At 37.2% G+C, this 21,154-nt stretch overlaps 1 protein-coding gene across 1 annotated transcript in view; it reads right to left on the bottom strand.

Annotated features, from left to right (window-relative positions):
- The window catches only part of GC (GC vitamin D binding protein), a 31,549-nt gene extending 12,682 nt beyond the window's left edge, over positions 1 to 18,867 (bottom strand). The window contains exons 1-6 of the mRNA XM_027058158.2: positions 18,654 to 18,867; positions 5,941 to 6,010; positions 5,254 to 5,386; positions 2,799 to 3,010; positions 1,543 to 1,675; positions 1,156 to 1,250 (exon numbers count right to left, since the gene is read on the bottom strand). Of these exons, the coding sequence (XP_026913959.1) occupies positions 1,156 to 1,250; positions 1,543 to 1,675; positions 2,799 to 3,010; positions 5,254 to 5,386; positions 5,941 to 6,010; positions 18,654 to 18,711 (701 nt within the window). The 5' untranslated portion in view covers positions 18,712 to 18,867. The remainder of the gene's footprint in view (positions 1 to 1,155; positions 1,251 to 1,542; positions 1,676 to 2,798; positions 3,011 to 5,253; positions 5,387 to 5,940; positions 6,011 to 18,653) is intronic.
- Between the last annotated feature and the right edge of the window lie 2,287 nt (positions 18,868 to 21,154).

Below are 21,154 nucleotides of genomic sequence, written 5' to 3'. Positions count from 1 at the left end.
AATGATCATGGAATATCTTTCTATTTATTTGTATCTTCAATATCTTTTACTAGTAATCTATAGTTTGTTTTAATTATATTGTAATAAGATATTTAATCCAAACTATGGCATTATCCTATGGATATACCACAATTGATATAAGTATTCTCTATTTTAGGGAAATTTTGGAAGTTTCTAATCTATTCATATTTAAAAAGAAATGTTGCAGCAACATATCTACTAAATCTTCATGTTCAATGCTATTTCTGTGGGATAAATTCCTAGACACAAATGCAAGTATAAACTAATGATTAAGATCTAATACATATATATTATATATATAATATATATTATAGGTGGTTTTATATTATAAATCCTTATGTTCTACTTCCTAAATATATTACCTTAATGCAAAAGGAAAACTAAAGGGAAGGTCTAGAGAAAATGCCATTTAGTATTTGAGTATTTCTATTGGAAGATTCTTTTTAAAGGACTCATGAAAGTAGTTTCTATTACCATTAGAGAACGTTAGGATCTGATGCCAACACAAAATAGGCTTTTTCATTACCATTAGAGAAAAAAGTCTTGTGAATTAGACTGTAAATACTGAAAAGATAAACCGCAAAGTCTAGAAGTCTGGGGAGATGAGAAAAGTGTTAACCTAGAAACTGTCAGAATTAAAATATAGTGTTAACAGTAGCCACACAAAAATCAAAGTGAAGGTTATAAATAAAGTAGCTAACTAATTAGAATATATTCATTAAACTTAAGAGACATGCATGATATATAGCACAAAGCTTCATATAATAAGAATTGAGGAAGTCTCATCCCAAGAAAAAAACAGGTCAAGGACATAACAGGTGATGAGTAAAAAGAGTTTTTGTGTTTGTAATATATGCTAATATGAATACTGAAGAAACCATTTCTAGTGGTCTACCAGTTTTCCCATAAGTATATGGAAAAGGTTGATTAAAAGTAAATGTCATATTTAACAATGTATACTTGTTCTTGATTCATATTTCATGTAGAGAAAAAGAACCGGACTATATTTTTGAGAATTACAGGAACATAAGACTATAGTCTATATATTCTATCACAAATATTCTTAGAGAATTCTAATATTCTAGATCGTGTAGACACAAACAGCTAAACATACTGTTAGTGCTTAATCTTTACCTGAGCCTTGATTTCTCCTTCCCATAAGCAGCATATTGTGAACAGACTCTGTTTGACATAGTGGTGAGAAGTGATAAATGTTTCATCTGGAGTCTCTAGGAAATAAGTGAGAGAACCTTATTAGATGGTCAAGATCCATTGAAAGCAGTTTGCAGAAATGGAAAAAAGAAACTACTATCTTATATGACTATAAAACTGAATTCTGACCAAAGGAACTTACTGATATATCTTTCCTAGAGGTGGTTATATTTTTTTCCAATGAATGAAATGCAAAGGAGGCATTTTAGAAAGTTTCTCCTTCCAGAATCTGAACTACTATTACTTAAATTCAATGGCATTAATAGAGGAAAAAAATAGAACATAACTACATAATAAAATGATACCTACCTCTTTCAAAAAGCATACTGTTGGGCTTGGTGAGGTACAGCAGGACCCTACCATAGAGAGATAACTCTTAGTATAACCGACTAAGAGTGGTAGAGGAGCTTGTCCATAATTAATGGAATATTCATACATAAACCTGTGGGAGGGGAAAATAGTATTGGTCAACATTTGTGGGAAGCAGAATCTACTTTTTCATTAGTTTGGTGGAAAAAGGATGTGTTACATTAGTTCAATTTCAATATCTAAGGCTCACTAAGGACTTAGAGATAGGATACTAGTTCCTTTTAATCAGTATTTTTAGTAAAGTAGTTTCTTAAATTTCCAAATGGATTGAGAGGAGGGGCCATTTGTCTCTTTATCATTTAGTGTCTACTAAGTGCATGGCCCATGATAGTTGCTTATTAATATTGAACAAACTAAAATGAAACACCTTTACCTTTCATCATCTATCCCAGTTGACTTATTCTCCACAATTGCTATTTGTAGGCTTATTTCTTGAAATGTTTTTTAATTGTTAGGAGTATAAGCCATAAGGGTCTATATGAGACTCTGAAATGTTGGGCAAAATCCTGATTATTTACAGGGATGAGCAAGCCAACCAATTTTTATAAAATCATGACCTTAATTTCAAATCTGAGGCCAATCTGAGCCACATTGCATTTGACTCTTGGACATGTATTTTGCCATTATCCTAAATAGAATTGTATAGCTGTGTACACTTTAAATGTTTAATTTTCAGAAAAGCATGTTTTTTTATTCTCATATCCCTAGAAACAGTTGCGAACATGATGTGTTCTACCACATAAGTGAACATGTAATTTGATGATCTCCTTGATTAACATTCATGAGGAGCCAGATGATATATTGATTCTTCTATTAGTCTTGGAAGATCACAAAAATTAACATAAATGGAAAGAAAAAAATCTATCTGATGGAGTATGCAAGGATCCCTAGCATAAGGGGAATCACGGTAGCTGTCCAATATTTGAAAATGTCACATAGACAGGGTATCCAAGTGATTCTGCTTCAGGTGATAGAACTAAGTTTGGAAGTTTTAGAAAGTTGACTTTATCTCTGTCTGAGAAAAGCATTTATAATAATCAGCACTGACTGAAATGAGAAGTCTTCGGGAAGAGTCAAGTTCTTAATGGAAATTTCCTGGTTGCTGTAGAAGAGGCGTTTATATAGACTAGGGGGTTAGATTTGACACACTTCTGATTATTTTATGCCCTGAAGTTTTACTTATGAAAGCAGCTTACTGCTCAGCAAAGTCTTTGGGATCTTTCCTGAATGCCTCACAGATTTCATCATTTGTTGGCTCTACGTAGGTAGGAAATTCTTGTGGCTGGTGCTTCAGGGCTGCCATACAGAGTTTCTGTTCAAGGCCCTCTTTGGTACAGCACTCAGCAGTTCCCGGGTGCACTGGGAATGGAGAGTCACTTTCACAGGACTTAGCAGACAATGCTGAGGTCTAGAATGAGAAAAGAAAAACAAGTCAATTTCTATATGGAAGTTTCCAGGCTTGTAATTCTCCATGGAGCATGACCTGTTAGTCTTTAAATCTAAAAATTCTCATCGGTAACAAACTGTCCATGCCAAAAACTCTACTGGATGACTTATCAACATGACAATTTACATAGTTACAGGCAAATACAGGGTCTTATGTTAATTACTCATTAACGGAAATAGAACCTTCATTAACAAGTGGACTGTGTTTGCAGCTGTTAGAGGTGGTTTTGTTTGTTTGTTTGTTTTGTTTTTAGCTCAATGTTTCTATACGTAAATATTAACATATCTCGGGGTAAGTGAGGTCATTTGAAAAACTTCACTGGTGATTCTGCTATGATCTCCCACCCGCTTTCTGCTGCAAATACCCCAGGGAGAAGGGTCACATCCTTCTATTAAATGAGCAGACTCTTCTTAACTGTTTTAGTCTTCTGCATTTGTTTGCATTCTCTTACCTGCTGGTGCTGGAGCCTGCTTTTGCATCAGGATCAGAGCCCAGATGCCTGGGTTTTACAAGGCAGAAACTGATTCATTAATTCAAAGAGGCAGCCTGAGGATCTGTTTCCTAAAGCCCCAGTATTTATTCTCCTGTGCAGTACAGATTGAACACCACTGGTGCAATTTAATTTACTGCCTCAACACTGTTCACTGATAACATGTGGGCAGACTAAGCCCATAGTAAGGGCACCACTAAAGCAATTGCAGCAGCAAAATGTTCTTTTTGGAAAGACTTTGATACTTGGAATAAATGTAAAATAGAGTCCCCATGGGAAAAACTTTCTGGGGATTTACTTAGGGAAAACTGCCTAGACATCCCTACACTTATGTTGGTCATCTTTTTAAAAACTTCTAAAGATCATTTCCTGTAAATGAAGGAAAGCAACATGATGAATTAATTACATAAGCCAAAAGTAAACCTCTCCTCCTTATCTCCTCCTCAGACTCTCAGAATTTAGGAATTCTTAGAAACTCCTTTTCATCCTTATCTCTTGTTGGTGAATTTTTTTTTCCTTTCCATTTCTTTCCCTGGCAATTGTCCTTTTTTTTTTTTTTCTTCTTTCCAAAAAAAGTTTGTAAAGAAAGTATCAACATGGTTTTAAAAATGCTTCCCATCCCTGACAAAGGCAATGCCATCTCTGTTTCATGTGATCTGTCTCTATAATCCTGGGGCTTATCTCAGGTCAAGGGGTCAGTTAACTAATGCATGAAATAAAATGTAAATAAGATAAAAACGCGTTCTGTTATTGATCATGGTTGGTAGTTTATTTTACAGTGGTATAGAAGGTCTGGTTGAAATGATAGGTATTTATGGAATTGATGGTGGGGGAAAAATTGATTTAAAATTCTTAGAACATATACAAGGGCCCAATGAAGCAATTAATAGGTAAGACTAATCATTGTGTAGGATTAAAAAAAATTTTTTTTCATGTTTGTTTACTTTTGAAAGAGACAGAGGCAGAGCATGAGTGGGGGAGAGGAGAGCGAAGGAGAGACCCAGAATCTTAAGTAGGCTCCAGGCTCTGAGCTGTCAGCATAGAGCCCAATGTGGGGCTAGAACCCATGAACCATCTGAGCCTCCCAGGCACCCCTGTTTAGGATATATTCAAATCAGATCTTTGGAGCATGATTTCTGCAGGCTTGAACAAAGAGAGTTTGGTCGGTAGAAGCCTCTATCAAGATGCATCTAAATGTCCTTTGCATGAGGCCTGATAACTGTGTTAGTAAATTGCTAGACACACCTGTATTTTTACCTTTTTCAGGTCCTGTCTACATTTCGAATCCTGTCAGTTCAGCATTTTAACTTCTGCGTTTATACTTAAAGGGAGAAAACCCAGAACCTAGTGTATGTATATAAGGCAGTTTTTGAAACCCAAAATAACTTGAGGCCAACACTAAACTATTCTGGGACAGTTGTACCTGTCTTAACATGATAAATGGATAGGTATGGGTAGGCTTTTAAGGTACACAGAATGCATTATTTCAAGGGGTTCATGAACTAATAGATATCCCAGTCTTTTCATTTGAACCTTGTAGGACTAATGGGCAAAACTGATTCATTATACTAGAATAGGTCTGGGCTGGGGGTAATTCTCTCAAACTTGGAGTAGGTGGAGTTGATGTCTAAGATTTCCCCAAGATACAGCATAAAGGCCTATCTTGGCTTCTTTCTGTGACTCTGTAAGGACATGGGCAGCCACATGAACCTACCCTGAGGTCATAGCAATCCGGGTCAGCCCCTTCAGCACAGCAGGCTTCTGTCAAGGAGACAACTTCATTCACAAGGTGACTGATCTGTTCAAATGTGCTACTGGGAAACTTTCTGCTGTATGAGACCATTGATCTGAGGAAAACAGTAGGTTGATATATTTAGAATTTTAAGAAACTTCACATTTGCACATATTAAAACATGAAATTTGTTCAGTCTTTAACCAGAATATTGCATACATTGATTAGGGAAAAGAACCTGAGGTTCACTTTTAAAAAATAGTTTTTGTTCTAGGCAAATGTTCCTTGTAAAATGGAAGTTGGATTTGGGGGTTTTATCCAAGGAGTCTTCTATTCTTTCCTTTCTCAAGCCTCCCCAGTAATCCTGTTCTATGTCTTGTTTTTGTTTGCCACAGCCCTTGTATATACTCTTTGCATTTTATTTTATCTTAAGCTGTGCTTGTTCTCTTAATAACCTTACTGCTAACAAATTCTTAGACTCTAGTAACAATAATCCAACTGGATTCTTTGGATGTCCTCCACTGGCCTAACACCTGTGCCCACATTGGTCTTGGGTTCTCACAATGTGCAGAGAGTGGTTCAGCCCTCCCTGCTGAATTGAAGTTCTCTCACATGTGGTTTCATTCAAGGTCAAGTAACCAAGAGAGTGAGTGAATACCTCGTACTTACAAAGATGTGAAGTCATCTTTTCCTAGATTGGCAAGTTCCTTGCAAACTTTATCCTTCTCATAATCTCGGCCTAGGAACCAGAAATAGAAAAATTGGTATCTTTTCCTTTCTAATGAATGTAATGTTATATGTATAGGTCTTCCACATGATGCATCTATGGTGAAGGTAGCATTTTCTCAATATCTATATACAATTTCATTTTGGGGTGCCTTTCTAGCTGGGTTCCTACAGATCAATTTTATGGCCTGCTATGCATTGTAATGAACAGCAGAACAAACGCCCTAATACTGAAAGCAGAGAAGTCAAATGTCAGAACTTACTGATAGGGCAATCAGTCTCTTATGTCACTTCTTTATAATAATGCTAAAAATGTAACTTTTAATCCTTCCCTTATTTGTCTCCATTTCACTACGGTCTGGAAAGAAACAAGAACAAAACATAAATGGTGAGCATATGCCCATACACACTTAGTGAAGAGCTAGCCCCTCTAATGCAGGACTTTAAAGGAGATTTGTGGCTTGGTGTTGCCACCATAACTCCATTACCCACTGCAAATTCTATCAGGGAAGGCTAGGAATTCAGCTTAGGGGGGAAAATGGAAATTTGGCAATTTTCTCCCCCCCCCCCCCAAAAAAAGATTAGCCTTTGAGGTGGGTTTGGAGAAATGGTGGAAAGCACTTCCCTTGCTTCACGCACTGAGAGAGGCTTAAAGGAAAACAGTCAGACCTTGATAGTGACCCCTGGGGTTTGGGGTACAATGGCAGGTATCTGATTCAGAATAGAGCATATTAGAGGGTGAGAGGGGCTAGTGAAGTGGCCTGGGGCAGCAAAGGTGAGGGCTTTGAGTGGGAAGCTGTGTTGTGGTCTGTGGACCTTATATAGATCAAGCAGGAGAGCAATCTGACCTGGAGTTGTCTTAATTTGGGGGGAGGAAGGGGTGGCCTGTCTAGAGGGCAGTGTGCTGCCAACAGTGGGACATCTCTGTGTGGAGTCTGACAACTTGAAAGTCAGAGGCCCAAGGGGAAGTTTTAAGGTGCCAGCTGGATGTCAGAGATTCCAGAAATGTTGCAAAGAGCTTTCCAATGAACCCATAAAGTGTCAACTTTTGAATATTTCCCATAACTAGTGGAAACACTAGCTCACAAAACTGTCCATTGAATTAATGTTCCTGCTGCTTGCTTTTCCTGCTAGCTTGTCCCTTTTCTGTTAACCTTGGAAGAGGTAAAAGCAGTTGAGTGAGCATGAGGAAGGAGAAGAGAATAAGCAGAGAAGAAACTGTACATGTCTCTTGTTGCCACCAGAGGCAAAAGGACTGAAACAGTCCTGATCTGGGGGGGGAGTAGTTTCAACTTCAAAAGAACTTACAAATATTTGACCATTAAACAAACCAGCCTTTCCCATGACTTTTATGAGGTAGTTGTTTTGAGGTTCAAAAGGATCAGAGGGACCTCTTTAAGGGAACAGAAAAATCAAATGAACCCACTCTCAGGTCCATTCAAGTGGCTGGGAAGAGCTCGTTCCCACAGGAGAAGAATTCTTTACAGATTAAGACCCACTTGCTCAACATCCCTACTACATAACACAATAGGGTAGATGTGTGGAAGTGGTCCATGGTGTCCTTCCCTGACTCATTTATGCAAGTAAGTCTAGGAAACCTTCAACATTTAATGATACATCTTTTGGAAAGAAATGTAGGAAGTATATAAACTGTCTAGTTTTAAGTGTGTTAAGGGTTAGCAACTTCTCCTGGACTGTAAATACTGAGAAAACCATCTCAGGTGATACAATGGCAACTTCTGTCATGCATTTACCCTCCCACATGCCCTTGCCTCTCAGTTAGGGCTTTGAAAGCATGAACATAAGGAAGCCAGGGTAGAAATTGGTCTTCTATGGTTTGCTGTGGAGGTGGTGGTGCATGGATATAGACTAGGGAAAATTTTTTCTTTTGAAAAGTTCTCTTTAGGATTTTAGATTTAATGGCAAAGACCTCCTGCAGAAGAAGCTGTTGCCCCCTATATCTTTCAGGTGGACTGTTCAAAGTATATTACTGCAGTGGGAAGAGTCAGAACAACTGGGGGACAGATATTGCTAAGCAGTACTTTGAGTCGCCCCCTTATTACAAATACCATCAAAATCAGAGTGGGAAAGAAACTACATGTTCAAATCTCACATCCTCTTGGAAACCAGGACAAGACAGTAGGATTGATAAACAGTCAATGGAGTATAAAAAGCCACTTGCAGTGAACTTGTTACAGCTGAGAACCTTCACATCTAGTACATTTTCTGAAATGTATTGACAAGTTTGCAAGGTCAGATATTGTCACCATTTCAAAGGGCTGAAAGCTTCCATTAATCATTAATGATATTCAATGAGACTGACCATTAGGGCATGGGGGAAAGAATCTAGGGGAAAGCTGCCATCCTATAATGAAGGATATAACATTAGGATGTCCACAGTTGTTTTATGTTGTTCCTGAGGTAGGATGTCCAGGCTTTTATGTTGTTCCTAAGGTAGAGCTAAGAAAAACTGGTGGCAGATTTTAGTTCAATGTGTGAGAACTTTATTATAGCCATGACTGATAACTGAAATGATGAATACCTTTTTGAGGAGGGGAGTTTTTCCTGGAAATAATCAAATGGAATTTAAATAACCATATGTATTAAATTCCTAAATTTAGTACAAGATTATATCCTTGTATCTATAAGATCACATACAAGGGATTACAAAAGAATTCCTTTTAGAAATATTAAGAATATTTCTAATAATATTAGAAATAATAATAATGTTTTTAATATTTAGAAATATTAAATGGAATCTTCCCCTGCCCCCCAGAACTTACCGTGTTTTGAACCACAAAAAATAACTCCAATAAGAACTTTTCTGTTTAATGCATAAGGGCTAATTTTGTTTAATGTTCCCTATAAAAATACAGAAGTCCATTTTTGTTGATATTGCTGAACATTCAATAACATGCAAAGTGAGAGCCTATATTCAAAGGGCATACCTCTGATGAACATTTAAAGAAATATTTTTTCTGGCCTTCCAGATTCAGATTTCTCACTTCATCCAAAAAAGTTTCACTCAGTGCATTATGGGAATGTGAGTACATGTGATATAAGCAGATACTACAGATTAGCCCCTGTTAAGTAGCTTTAATTAAATCAACTGGTGTTTGTACCGAAATGCATGAGAATCCACAGGTGTTAGGTACTAAGTGAAATAAAGATAAATATCATATGATTTCACTCATAGGAGGAATTTAAGAAACAAAACAGATGAGCATAAGGGAAGGAAAAATAAAAGGGAGGCAAACCATAAGAGACTCTTAAATACAGAGAACAAACTGAGGTTGCTGGAGGAGTGTTGGGTGGGGGATGGGCTAAATCGGTGATGGGCATTAAGGAGGACACTTGTTGGGATGAACACTGGGTGTTATATGCAAGTGATGAATCACTAAATTCTCGTGAAACCAATGCTACACTATATGTTAAGTAACTTGGATTTGACTAAAACTTAAAAATTAAAAAAAAATTCAAAATAACGATGCAAAAAAAGGGAGGGAAATTAGATCAACTACATAAGATTTAAAATGGTTTTAGAACCATTTTTTCTAGAAATTCAACCTTGGGCATGATAGAAGCAAGGGAGGCAGCTCAAAAGAGTCAACTGAGAAAGTTTAGAATTAAGGGTAAAAAGCTCTCAAATAACCTGTAGAGGAAGCTGTTGTACCATGTATCTTACAGATAGACTACTCAAAATATGTTTCTGATTAAAAAAAAAATGTTCACTTATTTATCCAGAGAATACCTATATCTTATAAGCCTAAGCAGATGTTAATCATTTTCTAATGGTTGAAAAAAACAAATACTGAAGTTAACTTGCAATATGATTATTACAAATTGATTCCTTACTCCAGGGAGTGCTGTTAAATGTTTTCATACCAGTTGAACCCACTTTGATTCATGTAATTAAATACTATCTAGAATGAATGATAAATGACAGTCTGTTCTTGAATGTTCCATGTGGTTATAAAGAAGGCAATCTGGACTTTGATACAGCCCCAGTAAATATTGGCATAATCTCAGTGACTCTGGTGAAATCACTTTGACATCAAGTGACCCCTAAGCACTAAATGTTTACAAATTAATGGAATTTTTGCTTTTTGCAATAGCCTGTCCCATTTCTTTCTATATTGTGAAATATTCTGGTAAGTTGTGTCTAATTCTATCTAGACTTCTGAAAACTTGATTTATTTTCAGGAAATTGGTATTGCTTTATGTACCTCCTCTCTCTCAACAGAGCTAGTAGTATTAATAAATGAAACAGATATGTTTTGAAGACCTACTCTGTACTAGGTGGTTGGATTCAGTAGTGAATATACAATGGAGAGCAAAATACTCCTTCTGCCCTCATGGAATTTTCAATCTAGTTGAAAATAGACAGACCATAAGGTACTACTGTCCTGGTACAAACTTTGCTAAAAAATGTATTTTGAATGCTTGAACTACTGCTACAGTATTTCTCTAAAACAAATTCGGTCCCCTATAAAAGCCATTTATATACCAGGAGCAATGGCTGTACCCTAAATAACATTGAATTGAATAAATGCTTATGTAGGATGCTAGAAACCGTATTAATGTTGCTATTTTCCTTTTTTGTTTTGGAGAATCATAGGTATTCAGAGCTCCATGGAGCATTATATATTGTTTTAATTTTATTCCTTTGGCATTTTCATTTCCATCATGCACTGACAGACTCATTGGTGTCAGAAAATGTCCATATATTTGGGGGGGGAGGTGTGTGAGTGTGAACTTAGAAATATGATTTGTAGCATTTACTTAAACTAAGCAGACTATATATTGATTTCAGAATAGTGATTTTGCTTGAGAAATTGAGCCTTGCTGGACAGGTTTAGGAAGCTTCCCTAGTTATTGGAGATAAAACTACTGATTTATTGCTAGAATCCCTGTTAATGAAGCAGTGGCGAATTAAAACTTGATTTCATTTTTTCAGGCTTTTTTGGTTCTCATTTCTATGGCTTTTTTTAATCGTAAAACACTGATCTGGTCTTTCACATTGATAATGATTATAGGCCAGTGTGCAGTTTTCTGGGTTTGAGTCCATAGAAAGAAATTCAATCCTTCTAATACTAAACCTAGAACTCTACATGACCTCTATAGATTAAACAATTTAGAGGAAATGAAATGTCCTTCTTAGGATGCCATCAGAAGAACAAATAAAGCTTCATTTTATATTTTGAAAATTAAACAGTAGGAGATACGGGGTCAGTGAGTCAGTTCTCTAGAAACGACAGTTGTGGTAGAGAGTGGCCTCATGGACTTCACTCATATTTAACGTCCATGGGTCTACTGTAGTGGTCTCACCAAAGTCTCAAAGGAGGGCATTCTTTCTACATCTCCTTGCACTGCCCCTTCCCTTTATAAGTTGGGCACCTTGTCATCTACAAATGCTTTTGCAGGGGTGAAGATCAGGGAGCAAGTTTCATATTCCCACTTTTGGGATACTTGAGGGCGATATGTTCTACATCTTGATGTGGAAATTTGGAATGCATTGTATAGCCTACAGGAATAAAAAGGTGCTATGCCAAAACTCAGAAGACCCCGATACTTAAGGAACTGAAGTCTGGTGGTAGAGATAAGCATGTCATACCAGTAGTGATCATTGCCCAAGAAGAGACTGAAACAAAGCATTATGAAACTTGAGAATGGAAGGGAGAGCTTTTAGAAAGTCTCAAGAAAGGAACTATTACCTGAAGTGAATCATGAATAATAGGCAGGATTTTAACAGGAGTAAATGAATTGGGAGAAGTATTTGTGTGGAGGGTACAACTTGAAGAGCTGTCTTACGTTAGAAAATCATAAATCCTACTTGGAAAATGAATAGTCCAATAAGAGAACCGAAGTATGAGACTTAAACACAGACTTAATAGTCATAGTTTTAATTTTAAGGTATGGGGTATCCATTGAAATCTATTCCTGTAGGGGAATTCAAGAAAGAGTAATCTTGGGCTTAAGGTAATCAATAGTATCTTTTTCATAAGGTTCTTCTACATTAATCTATGTAAAAATGCTTAGCACCTCTCCTGCCTAATGTGTTAAATGCTCAGTGTTAAAAACTTTTTATAGCAAAATTCAACTTTTCATAGCAAAATCCAATTATGGTATATATTATCAGATATTCTCTACTCTGGTGATATAGATATTCTGTGATTTGTTCCAGTCCTCCTTGCAGGAGATAGGTTAAGTTACTTTCTGGTAAAAGGAATATGAAAGAGAAGATAAAAATAGAAACTAAGAAATCAGCGAAATGAGTCAACGTGCACCCCAGTCATCTCCTGGCCAGCTTTCACTGGATCTGACAAATAAAATGGTAGCTCATCAACCGTGAGATGCCTTGCCTCACTTCTCGTTTTCTCTGGGAAGTCTCAACTCGTCACAGGGCCCAGAAACCTGCTATATGAGACTTCTTTTGCTACTGTAACAAACTACCACAAATTTAGTGGTTTAATCAACACAAACTTACTGCCTTATAGTTCTGTTAGGTAGTCTGGCCAAGGTCTCCTTGGGCTAAAATCAAAGTGTCAATAGGACTATGTTCTTCCTGGAGGTTTAAGGAGATCATCTGTTTCCTTTTCTATTCTGGCTTCTAGAGGCAGTCAACATTTCTTGGGACCAGGCCGTCCTCTCCATTTTCAAAGCTAGAATTTTGCATCTTTTTTTCCTTAGTCACCCCTTCCTCTGACTCTTCTGCTTTTCTTCTACCATAAGCACCTTGTGATTGCATTGACCCCACCGGGTAATCCAGCATTATTTTTCTATTTGAAGGTCAGCTGATTAGCAACCTTTTTTCCATCTGCAACCTTCATTCCCTTTTGTGATGTAACCTACCTATTTACTCACAGGTTCTGGACCTTAGGATCTAGACATTTTTAGAGGGCTCCATTCTGCCTACCATTTGCTTACTCCTATTTCAGCCTGAACTTGTACTTACCATTAGGTGGCTTTAAACAGACTAGAATTGGGGTGGATTTATATTAGATAGCCTGATCCCTGAAATCCTACCAGCTGGCTGTACAAGCTCAAATTGATCATTTCATTAATCTCTCAGTAGTGATCCTGACTTTTATGTAATTCATCTTTTGGACTCCAGTTATCAGATTGTCAGGTTGTGTATTTTGTATTCTAATATGAACCAAGTGGGGAAGAGATAAGAGGTAGGGATTTGGTCAGAAGCCATTACAATAACCATGCAAAGGGGAACAAGGGCCTGGACAAAGACCGTATATGGAAATGTAGATATGAGAGGTAGTGTTCACACGGTTTGAGCTTAAATACACATAGGAGGTAAAAGAGAGGCAAAAGGGAGTATGGAGGAGGTTCCTATAGTGGAATGCTCTGTATAAGGCTGATTTACTTCAGGGCTGAAATTGGTAGAATATGGACATGATTGAATATAGATAACAAAAATGAAAACAACAAAACTCAGGAAGTCTCTGCAGGATTGGACATCAAGCAATTCCAAGGTTATGGTACTGGGAAAACAGGGAAGTTAGAAGACAGAGCCAGTCCTATGGAGTATGGATGAACTAGAGTTTGGATCAGTTCTGGATGACCATAGTAGGCAGAGTGAATTTGACTTAATTCCCCCTAAACAGGTGCTAATGAACTGTTTTTCTCTTTTGTCCTTAGGTTAGTGAGAGATTGTTTAGATACCTGTCCCATGAGAGGCAACAAAACCATGATTTCAAGCATTATCTTTGTAAACCTAACTAATCTAGGTAAAATTCTGATTCTGCCACTTATTAGCTTATTTTCCTTGGATAATTTCTCTCGCTTTCAAAGTGGGGATAATAGTACTGAGTTGATCAGGGTGTTGTAAAGATGAAATTTATTCAAAAGATTTTGAACATGCTGACACATTATGAATATTGGCTATATTTAGTGCATAGACTCTAATGTTTCACATTGGATACTTTATAAATCTTATTTTATAATTTTACAGAGTTTACTATTTCCAGGATATCTATTATATGTCCTAGTTGACGTTTAATTTTCCTTAAATAATCAAAACTACCTAACAATCCTAACTTTCTGATTTTACGCAAAAAATCTGTTGAACACATATTACATGTCAAGTAGTCTTCTAAAACTTGGAATTAAGCAAGGAACAAAAATAAACTCCTTGATTTCCTAGAGGTTGGGTTCTACATTTTACATTTATTATAATACACAGCTGGTGATCAGATAAGGTAAGGAGTACTAAAAAGAAATCAAGGTAAAGGGATAAGGAAAAATGGAATAGTCAGTGCTATTTGAGATAGGTTGGTCAGGGAAGCCTCTTATGTACATGAACTTGGAGCAGACACTTGAAAGGAGGTGAGGAAGGGAGCCATGTGGATATCAGGTGGATCAGTGTTCTAAGAGGAGGGGGGGAGCTAGCACAAGCTCCTTAGGTGCAGAGCACATAGTGTGTGGGATAGTGTGGATGTCAGTGTGACTTTAGCAGAGGAACTGGAAGGGGTGGGGGACAGAGCAGTGTAGTGGTGGGCAGAAAAAAATAGGTTAAGTGGCCATAGACACCCAGGGAGAAGGGTAATAGATGCCTATTAAGGATTGTTCATCTCTTGGGGCACCTGAGTGGCTCAATTGGCTGAGCGTCCAAATTTGGCCAAGGTCATGATCTCATGGTTAGGTTCGTGAGTTCAAGCCCCTCATTGGGCTCGCTGGTGCCCTCTCAGAGACCACTTTGGATCCTCTGCCACCATCCCCCTCTGCCATCCGGTGTCCCTACCTCGCTCATGCTTTCTCTCTCAAAAATGAATAAACATTAAAAAAAATTCTTCATCTCTTCCTCCTAGATTAACCTCATGTCTGCTTAAAGCATACATACTTCTCCCTATAGTAGCCATATGGTGGTGAGTGTGTACCTGGCTTTGTACCTAACAACAGTGGAGTGTAACTTTGCTATTAATTTCCAGGGAAGTTAACAGTGCCTTTGTGATAAAGTTAGCTACCTCTTTGACTTCAGCTCCTCCTCCTTTTCCCTCAAAAAGAGCTAAGCCTCTTTTGTGCTTTTTCTCTGGCTGCTTTGTGAACTTGATTCAGGCCATACTTGTTCCTAAGACTTTTATACCTCTGTTCCTTCACCTTGAAACACACTTCTAGATCTTTTCATGGCTGGCTCCTTTTCATCATGTAGACCTCCTATCCTGGGTCACCCCCTCAATAACCATTTATGTAGGTTTTGCAGAGAGGATACAAAGACCTATATGAGAAAACAGAGAAGATCTCTACGTATCCTAAATTACTTCTCTGACATTCTGCGCAGCGATGCTCCTGAATCAAACTTAGAGCAACTTATTTTTAATATGGCTACTGATGAAGGCTGAGCTTGTGGAAAAGAGAAATGGTGATTCAATGGTGATTTGGGAAATTGGGATAACCCACATTGTCTAGGGGTGTTCTGACAGGCAAGCGGGAGAAGGATAAATGCAGCTCCCCCACAACTCAAAGAACTTACTTTCTTCTTGCTATTTGATACCCCATCTAGTAACAGTACATATGTTGAGAATGAGATGCTTCAAGCAAAAAGGAAAATGTTTGTAATAATAGATCCCGCTCTTGCCAACAGCTCCTATAAAATGCAGAGGCTTATTTCCCGTAGCATTATTTCCTTAGTAATTGTGTAGCTATGTCAGCCTTCCTGCTGCTTTCTTGGGGAGAGGGAGAGATAGATTTTAGATTTCAGTCCTGAGGAAAGAAACTTGAGTGGAGAGGTGATTGGCATACACAGACTTCTTGCCTCTCATGGGGTAGCTAATGTGGAGGTATTTTTAGGACTCCATCCGGATTTGGCATACTTGGTAAGCCCTTTTCTCCCAAGATGTACCCAAGGGCTTGTGCACTAAATCTCCAGGGCCATTTGATAGGACAGGATTTGTCCGACTGGAGCCGCTATTCATGTTGAGCTGCAGCAGTATCCATCTTAAACCTGAGCTTTCCCAAAGAATACTTCCATGGTGTCTGGACACTTTAGGAAAGAGCCCGTGTGTTTGGGAAACTGGGTGAAGTAAGGTTTCTTTCTTGTGTGACTTCTTGGAACCTTTAGGGTAACAAAGACATGGATTGTAAACCAGCCAAGAAAGACTAATGTATGGCTTATTTCTTATGTGTTTGGCCATAAAACTTCTCCTAACATGAGTCTTGAATGAAATATACTTTGGAAAAAGGTCTTCTAGTTACATGTTGTGGATTGTTGATCAGCTCTCTAGAACTATAATAGAACTGCAACACATACCTATTGTCTACTATCCAAGCCTCCTCTCAACTCCATTTATTTTATATACATACAAATATATGTGTGTGTGTGTATATATATGTGTGTGTATATATATGTGTGTGTATATATATGTGTGTGTATATATGTGTGTGTGTGTATATATGTGTGTGTGTGTATATATGTGTGTGTGTGTATATATGTGTGTGTGTGTGTATATATGTGTGTGTGTGTATATATGTGTGTGTGTGTATATATGTGTGTGTGTGTATATATGTGTGTGTGTGTATATATGTGTGTGTGTGTATATATGTGTGTGTGTATATATATGTGTGTGTGTGTGTGTGTGTATATATATATATTATATATATATATATATATATATATATATATAATATAGTAACTTTCTGCTAGAAGAGAGCCTACCTAGCTCCCAGGTAAATCATTGACTTGGTCATTTGGGTCATGCTCAGGACTGGTGGGTCAGGAGTACTATTTCCAAATATTGGACATTTATTACTTATAAATGTATTTTATGTCTTGGGGGTTATCATCTGACCTTTGGAATCTAAGTAATCTGAAGTTCATTGTTAAGCTTCCTTTAAGGTCTGAACTTAATTGAAGTTCTCAGGATCCATTTCATTAGAGCCTGAGAGAATGCTGAAAGTCAAAATAGAAGTTGCAAAATGTCCTTTTCCAGAGGACATTTGTGATCCTTTGGGAAGCCAATATGCACTTTCAGAGTCAGCAGTCCAAAATGATGACCCCTGCCCTATGCTGGGCATCCACATACAATCCCAGGACCTAGCCATTACTAGATCTTCTGTGTTTTGAAGATCTTGATGTGAACGTATTTCGGTAGGATTTCTCAGGTTCGTATATGCCCCAGGGAAACCATAGGCAAAGGAGTAAGCTTTCAGGGTTTCCTGGGACGTGGCCTATTTAGGGCTCTTGTAAAGGACACAATTTATACCCCATGAGATCTCAGACTTTGTAGTCGAGCATAGGATCTGTAGTTTACTTAAAAATCTATAAATGAGGTGTGCCTGGGTGGCTCAGTTGGTTAAGCATCCGACTTCAGCTCAGGTCATGATCCCATGGCTTCTGGGTTCAAGTCCCACGTGGGGCTCTATGCTGACAGCTCAGATCCTGGAGCCTGTTTCAGATTCTGTGTTTCCCTCTCTCTCTTTGCTCCTATCCCACTCTCAAAAATAAACATCTATCTATCTATCTATCTATCTATCTATCTATCTATCTATAACTTAAAATGTAAAATAACTTGGATAAAAGATCAAGGAAAAGTGAATGTACAGAGAAGAGGAATAAAGTTGTTCATGTCACAGTAACTGGTAATTTCTGGGTTATACATCTTAGTCTATTGGTTAGATATGTTGTTAATATGAATACTACCACATGACTTGAGTGAGGCTGCTCACGGATAGCACTAAATGTAAGTTTCACTTCTCCAAGATGAATGCAGATTTCCTTAGAAGCACTAAAGAATCAGCCAGAGAAGGAAATTGGAAAGGATTATGAATTTGAAGCTTGGAAACTTTTCATGAAGTCGCATGCTTCTATTTCAGCTTCTATCATTTAAAAACATTTTTAAACATTGCTCAAAGACGAGATGCCATTTGGAGAATATTTAAAAAAAATTTAATGTTTATTTTGAGAGTGAGCCAGCAATTGGGGGAGGGGCAGAGAGAGAGAGAGAGTGGGAGAGAGGGAGAATCTCTGTGCAGAGCCCAATGCAGGCCTGGATCTCACAAATCATGAATCATGACCCTTGCCTATACCAAGAGTCAGACGTTTAACTGACTGAGCCATCTAGGTGCCCCTCCCATTTAAAGAATATTAATGAAAAATCTAAAACATGGTTATCAAGATAATTAAGCTATATTCTTTCATGTGGATGTTTTAGAAACTATAATGCACTTTCAAATATTAAACATACACAGAATTCCTTAAAGAGGATCTAGGATCTTTGCTGACTTCATGCATCATTGATAGAACATATTATGCTCTCAAAGACCATAAATCTTTGAAGTCTAGGGGGAAAAGTGCTCATTGATTGACCACAGCTTCCATTTGCATTATCTTCTAACAACTGAATTTCTAATTTCAAGTGATTCTCTCCAAATCTTGGCTCTCAAAAAAATCAAAGAAGGACAATTATCTTTTCAATTTTCTTTTCTGAGATTCTTGATTTCTTGTCTATTTCAATTAAATGCTATATGCCACATTTGAGCTCACATTAGTGCCTTTTTGATTCTATCCTTTCTCAACATGTTTACCAACTCTCTGTTCTTGTATACCAACTCTCTGTTCTCTAATTTTTGTATAACTTTTCAAAAGGGTAATGGAAAATCAGACTACTAAGAGTTTTTATAAATGATCACACCAATGGAAGTCTTACCTCTTTCTAGAGCATGCACAAATGCTACAGCAAGCAGAAGAACCAGAATTCTCTTCATTTTTCTGCTGGTGAGTTCTGCAGCACCTTGTCTCCTGTACGTCACCCAGTAAAAATGACAGCCCAAAGTAACCAATTCCCTTTTACTAAGATTCCTGACTATGAACCAATCAATTATTAATCTCTACACAGAAGCAAGGGCAGTCATCCTTGGACCATAAGAGATAAAATAATATCAATCAAGACAAATAGACACCCTGGGGGAAAATGTAGAAGATTTTAATCATTAACTTTGTCAAACTGCAAGAGTCAGGGTATATATAGAATTTTTTCCCCCACTGCTGCTTTTTACTAAAATGTACTTAATGTATTAATGGGCACATTTCCCACCTGCCCTGTGAGTTAAGCATCTTGGGACTGTCTCTACCCTTCTCATGTATAAATGGAAACTTGGAGGTTTCTCTCTATTGGTCTGCCTTTCTTTAAATGTACTACAAGTAAGGATTATCTTTAAAATATCACAGACTAGTTGTTTTTAAGTCCTAAGGGGGCAGGGAGAGAATGAGAAGCCAACTTATCACCCATTCCATAATTTAATGTTTTAAAATTTTATTGAATACGGTGGGATAGTACTTCATGTCCTATATTACACTTTTTAAAGCACTGACCTACATATTAAAAATAACCCTTGAAGGGCAAATAACTAGGGGTGATGGAGGTGGTGGTAAATGCCCCAAATCACAAAAGTTAGTGGCAAATGTTGGACTCCCTGGAGCTCATTTAAAGTTCTTTCTACAAACACTCTACAATTAATATGTTTGGGAATAGTATAACTTGAGAGTTCATAGTGGCCTTGCAGGATGCAGAAGAGGGAACCAAGCCCCAGATAGGTTTTGTAAATTACCCAGAAAGGCATAGTTATCATTATTCCATCATTGGAATCAGGTCAGTCCCTGGGTCTTGGTGTAGCCCTCTTTTCAGGAAACTGAGTCAGGTAAGGGTTGGGTACATAAGCTATGAAATCAAATCCTCCCTCAGCTCCTATTGGCCCTATAGCCTTGGGAAGTTTTGTTTAAGCCTGATTTTTTTCTCCTATGCAAAGTAGTGATAACTCTTAGTACCTTTGTCACAAGATTGTTGTGAGCTTAATGAAGATAATCCATGTACAGAGTTTACCATGACATCAAACCCATGATAACATTAATGTTCTCTATTACTGTTGTTTACATTAGCTATTACTCTTATTTTAGCTGTTGTCCAATTTCTTTGCTGGCAGAGCTCTCCAAACTGAGAAGATCACTGGAACTCAGCAGAATATTTTAAAGCCAACACTGTATCTTGGCTTTAGGACCATCACAGACAAGTAATTTAGAATTTCAGTAATGATTTAGTAGCAAAGGATTAATTACATGGGCAGATTCCTTCCAAATCTTGGTAAACTGCACTAAACAGTTACATTTTTAGTCTGATCCACCATCTATATTGAAAATAGTAGGGTTTTAGGTTCAGAAAATGGAGTCATGTTAGTTGGAAAAAGATCTCTGCTTTGATCTTGTTTAGTTACTGCGGTAAGGCCAATGGACATCTATGTGGTAAAGGAGATTAAAAGATACTGCAAACCTTGCTAGAGACCATATGGGAAGATAGTCTTGCACTTCAAGAACCAACTCTATACTGTTGGAAGATGAATTTTCTGCCACCTCAAAATCTTCTAAACTTTTCCTTTGGCTAAACTACTGGTTTATTTTGTAAGTTAATTAAAAAATGTTTTAGTCTTACTGTGAATTATTTGGAAATCCACTCTAAATTAGGGCCAAAGAGTTTAAAAATAACTGAGAAGCCCAGACTTGAGAATAACTGATAAGTTCCATTAAGATAACACAACATACATTCTTAGTTTACTTAACAGTATTTCAATTTTGATTCATTCAAAGATAAACTATATTGTTTCCTATTAAATTTGCCACAGAGTTTAAGATCAGCCTGTTCTTTCACTTAAAAAATAACTTTATCTCTGCTTTTGCAATAACCTCTATCACTTCTGTTTAATGACAAACTACATGTAACAAGAATTGCAACATCTCATTTAGGAGTCCTCTTGAGTAATCTCTACACAAGCTGCCAAAAGCATTCTCTTGGTTGAGTTTCTTTTTCTAACTGAAAATTAGCTCTCACCTGCTAATAGCTAAATATATGAGCCTTTGCTCAGTATTATTTGTGTATCACTCTTTAATCTTTCAAGTGTTCATTGCTTATAACTATTCTAAAACTGGGAAGAAATAATCATAATTGGCTTAAATGAGAAGTCTCATGTCGCAATGACTACTAGTAAGTCAGATGGGGACAAAAGGTGAAAACAGCCAACTGAAATCTGCTACTGTGTTATAGTAGCAGTTGTGGCCACTTAAATTTATTATTGAAATATATTTTTAAATGAATTTATTAAATATTTAAGTAGAATTTTACAGTAGTTGTCTTGCCTATAAAGAATTGGTTGGGGCACT

The sequence above is a fragment of the Acinonyx jubatus genome, chromosome B1 (assembly GCF_027475565.1).
Source record: "Acinonyx jubatus isolate Ajub_Pintada_27869175 chromosome B1, VMU_Ajub_asm_v1.0, whole genome shotgun sequence".
In the NCBI taxonomy this organism is placed as follows: domain Eukaryota; kingdom Metazoa; phylum Chordata; class Mammalia; order Carnivora; family Felidae; genus Acinonyx; species Acinonyx jubatus.
This window is presented reverse-complemented; position numbering and strand designations above follow the sequence as displayed.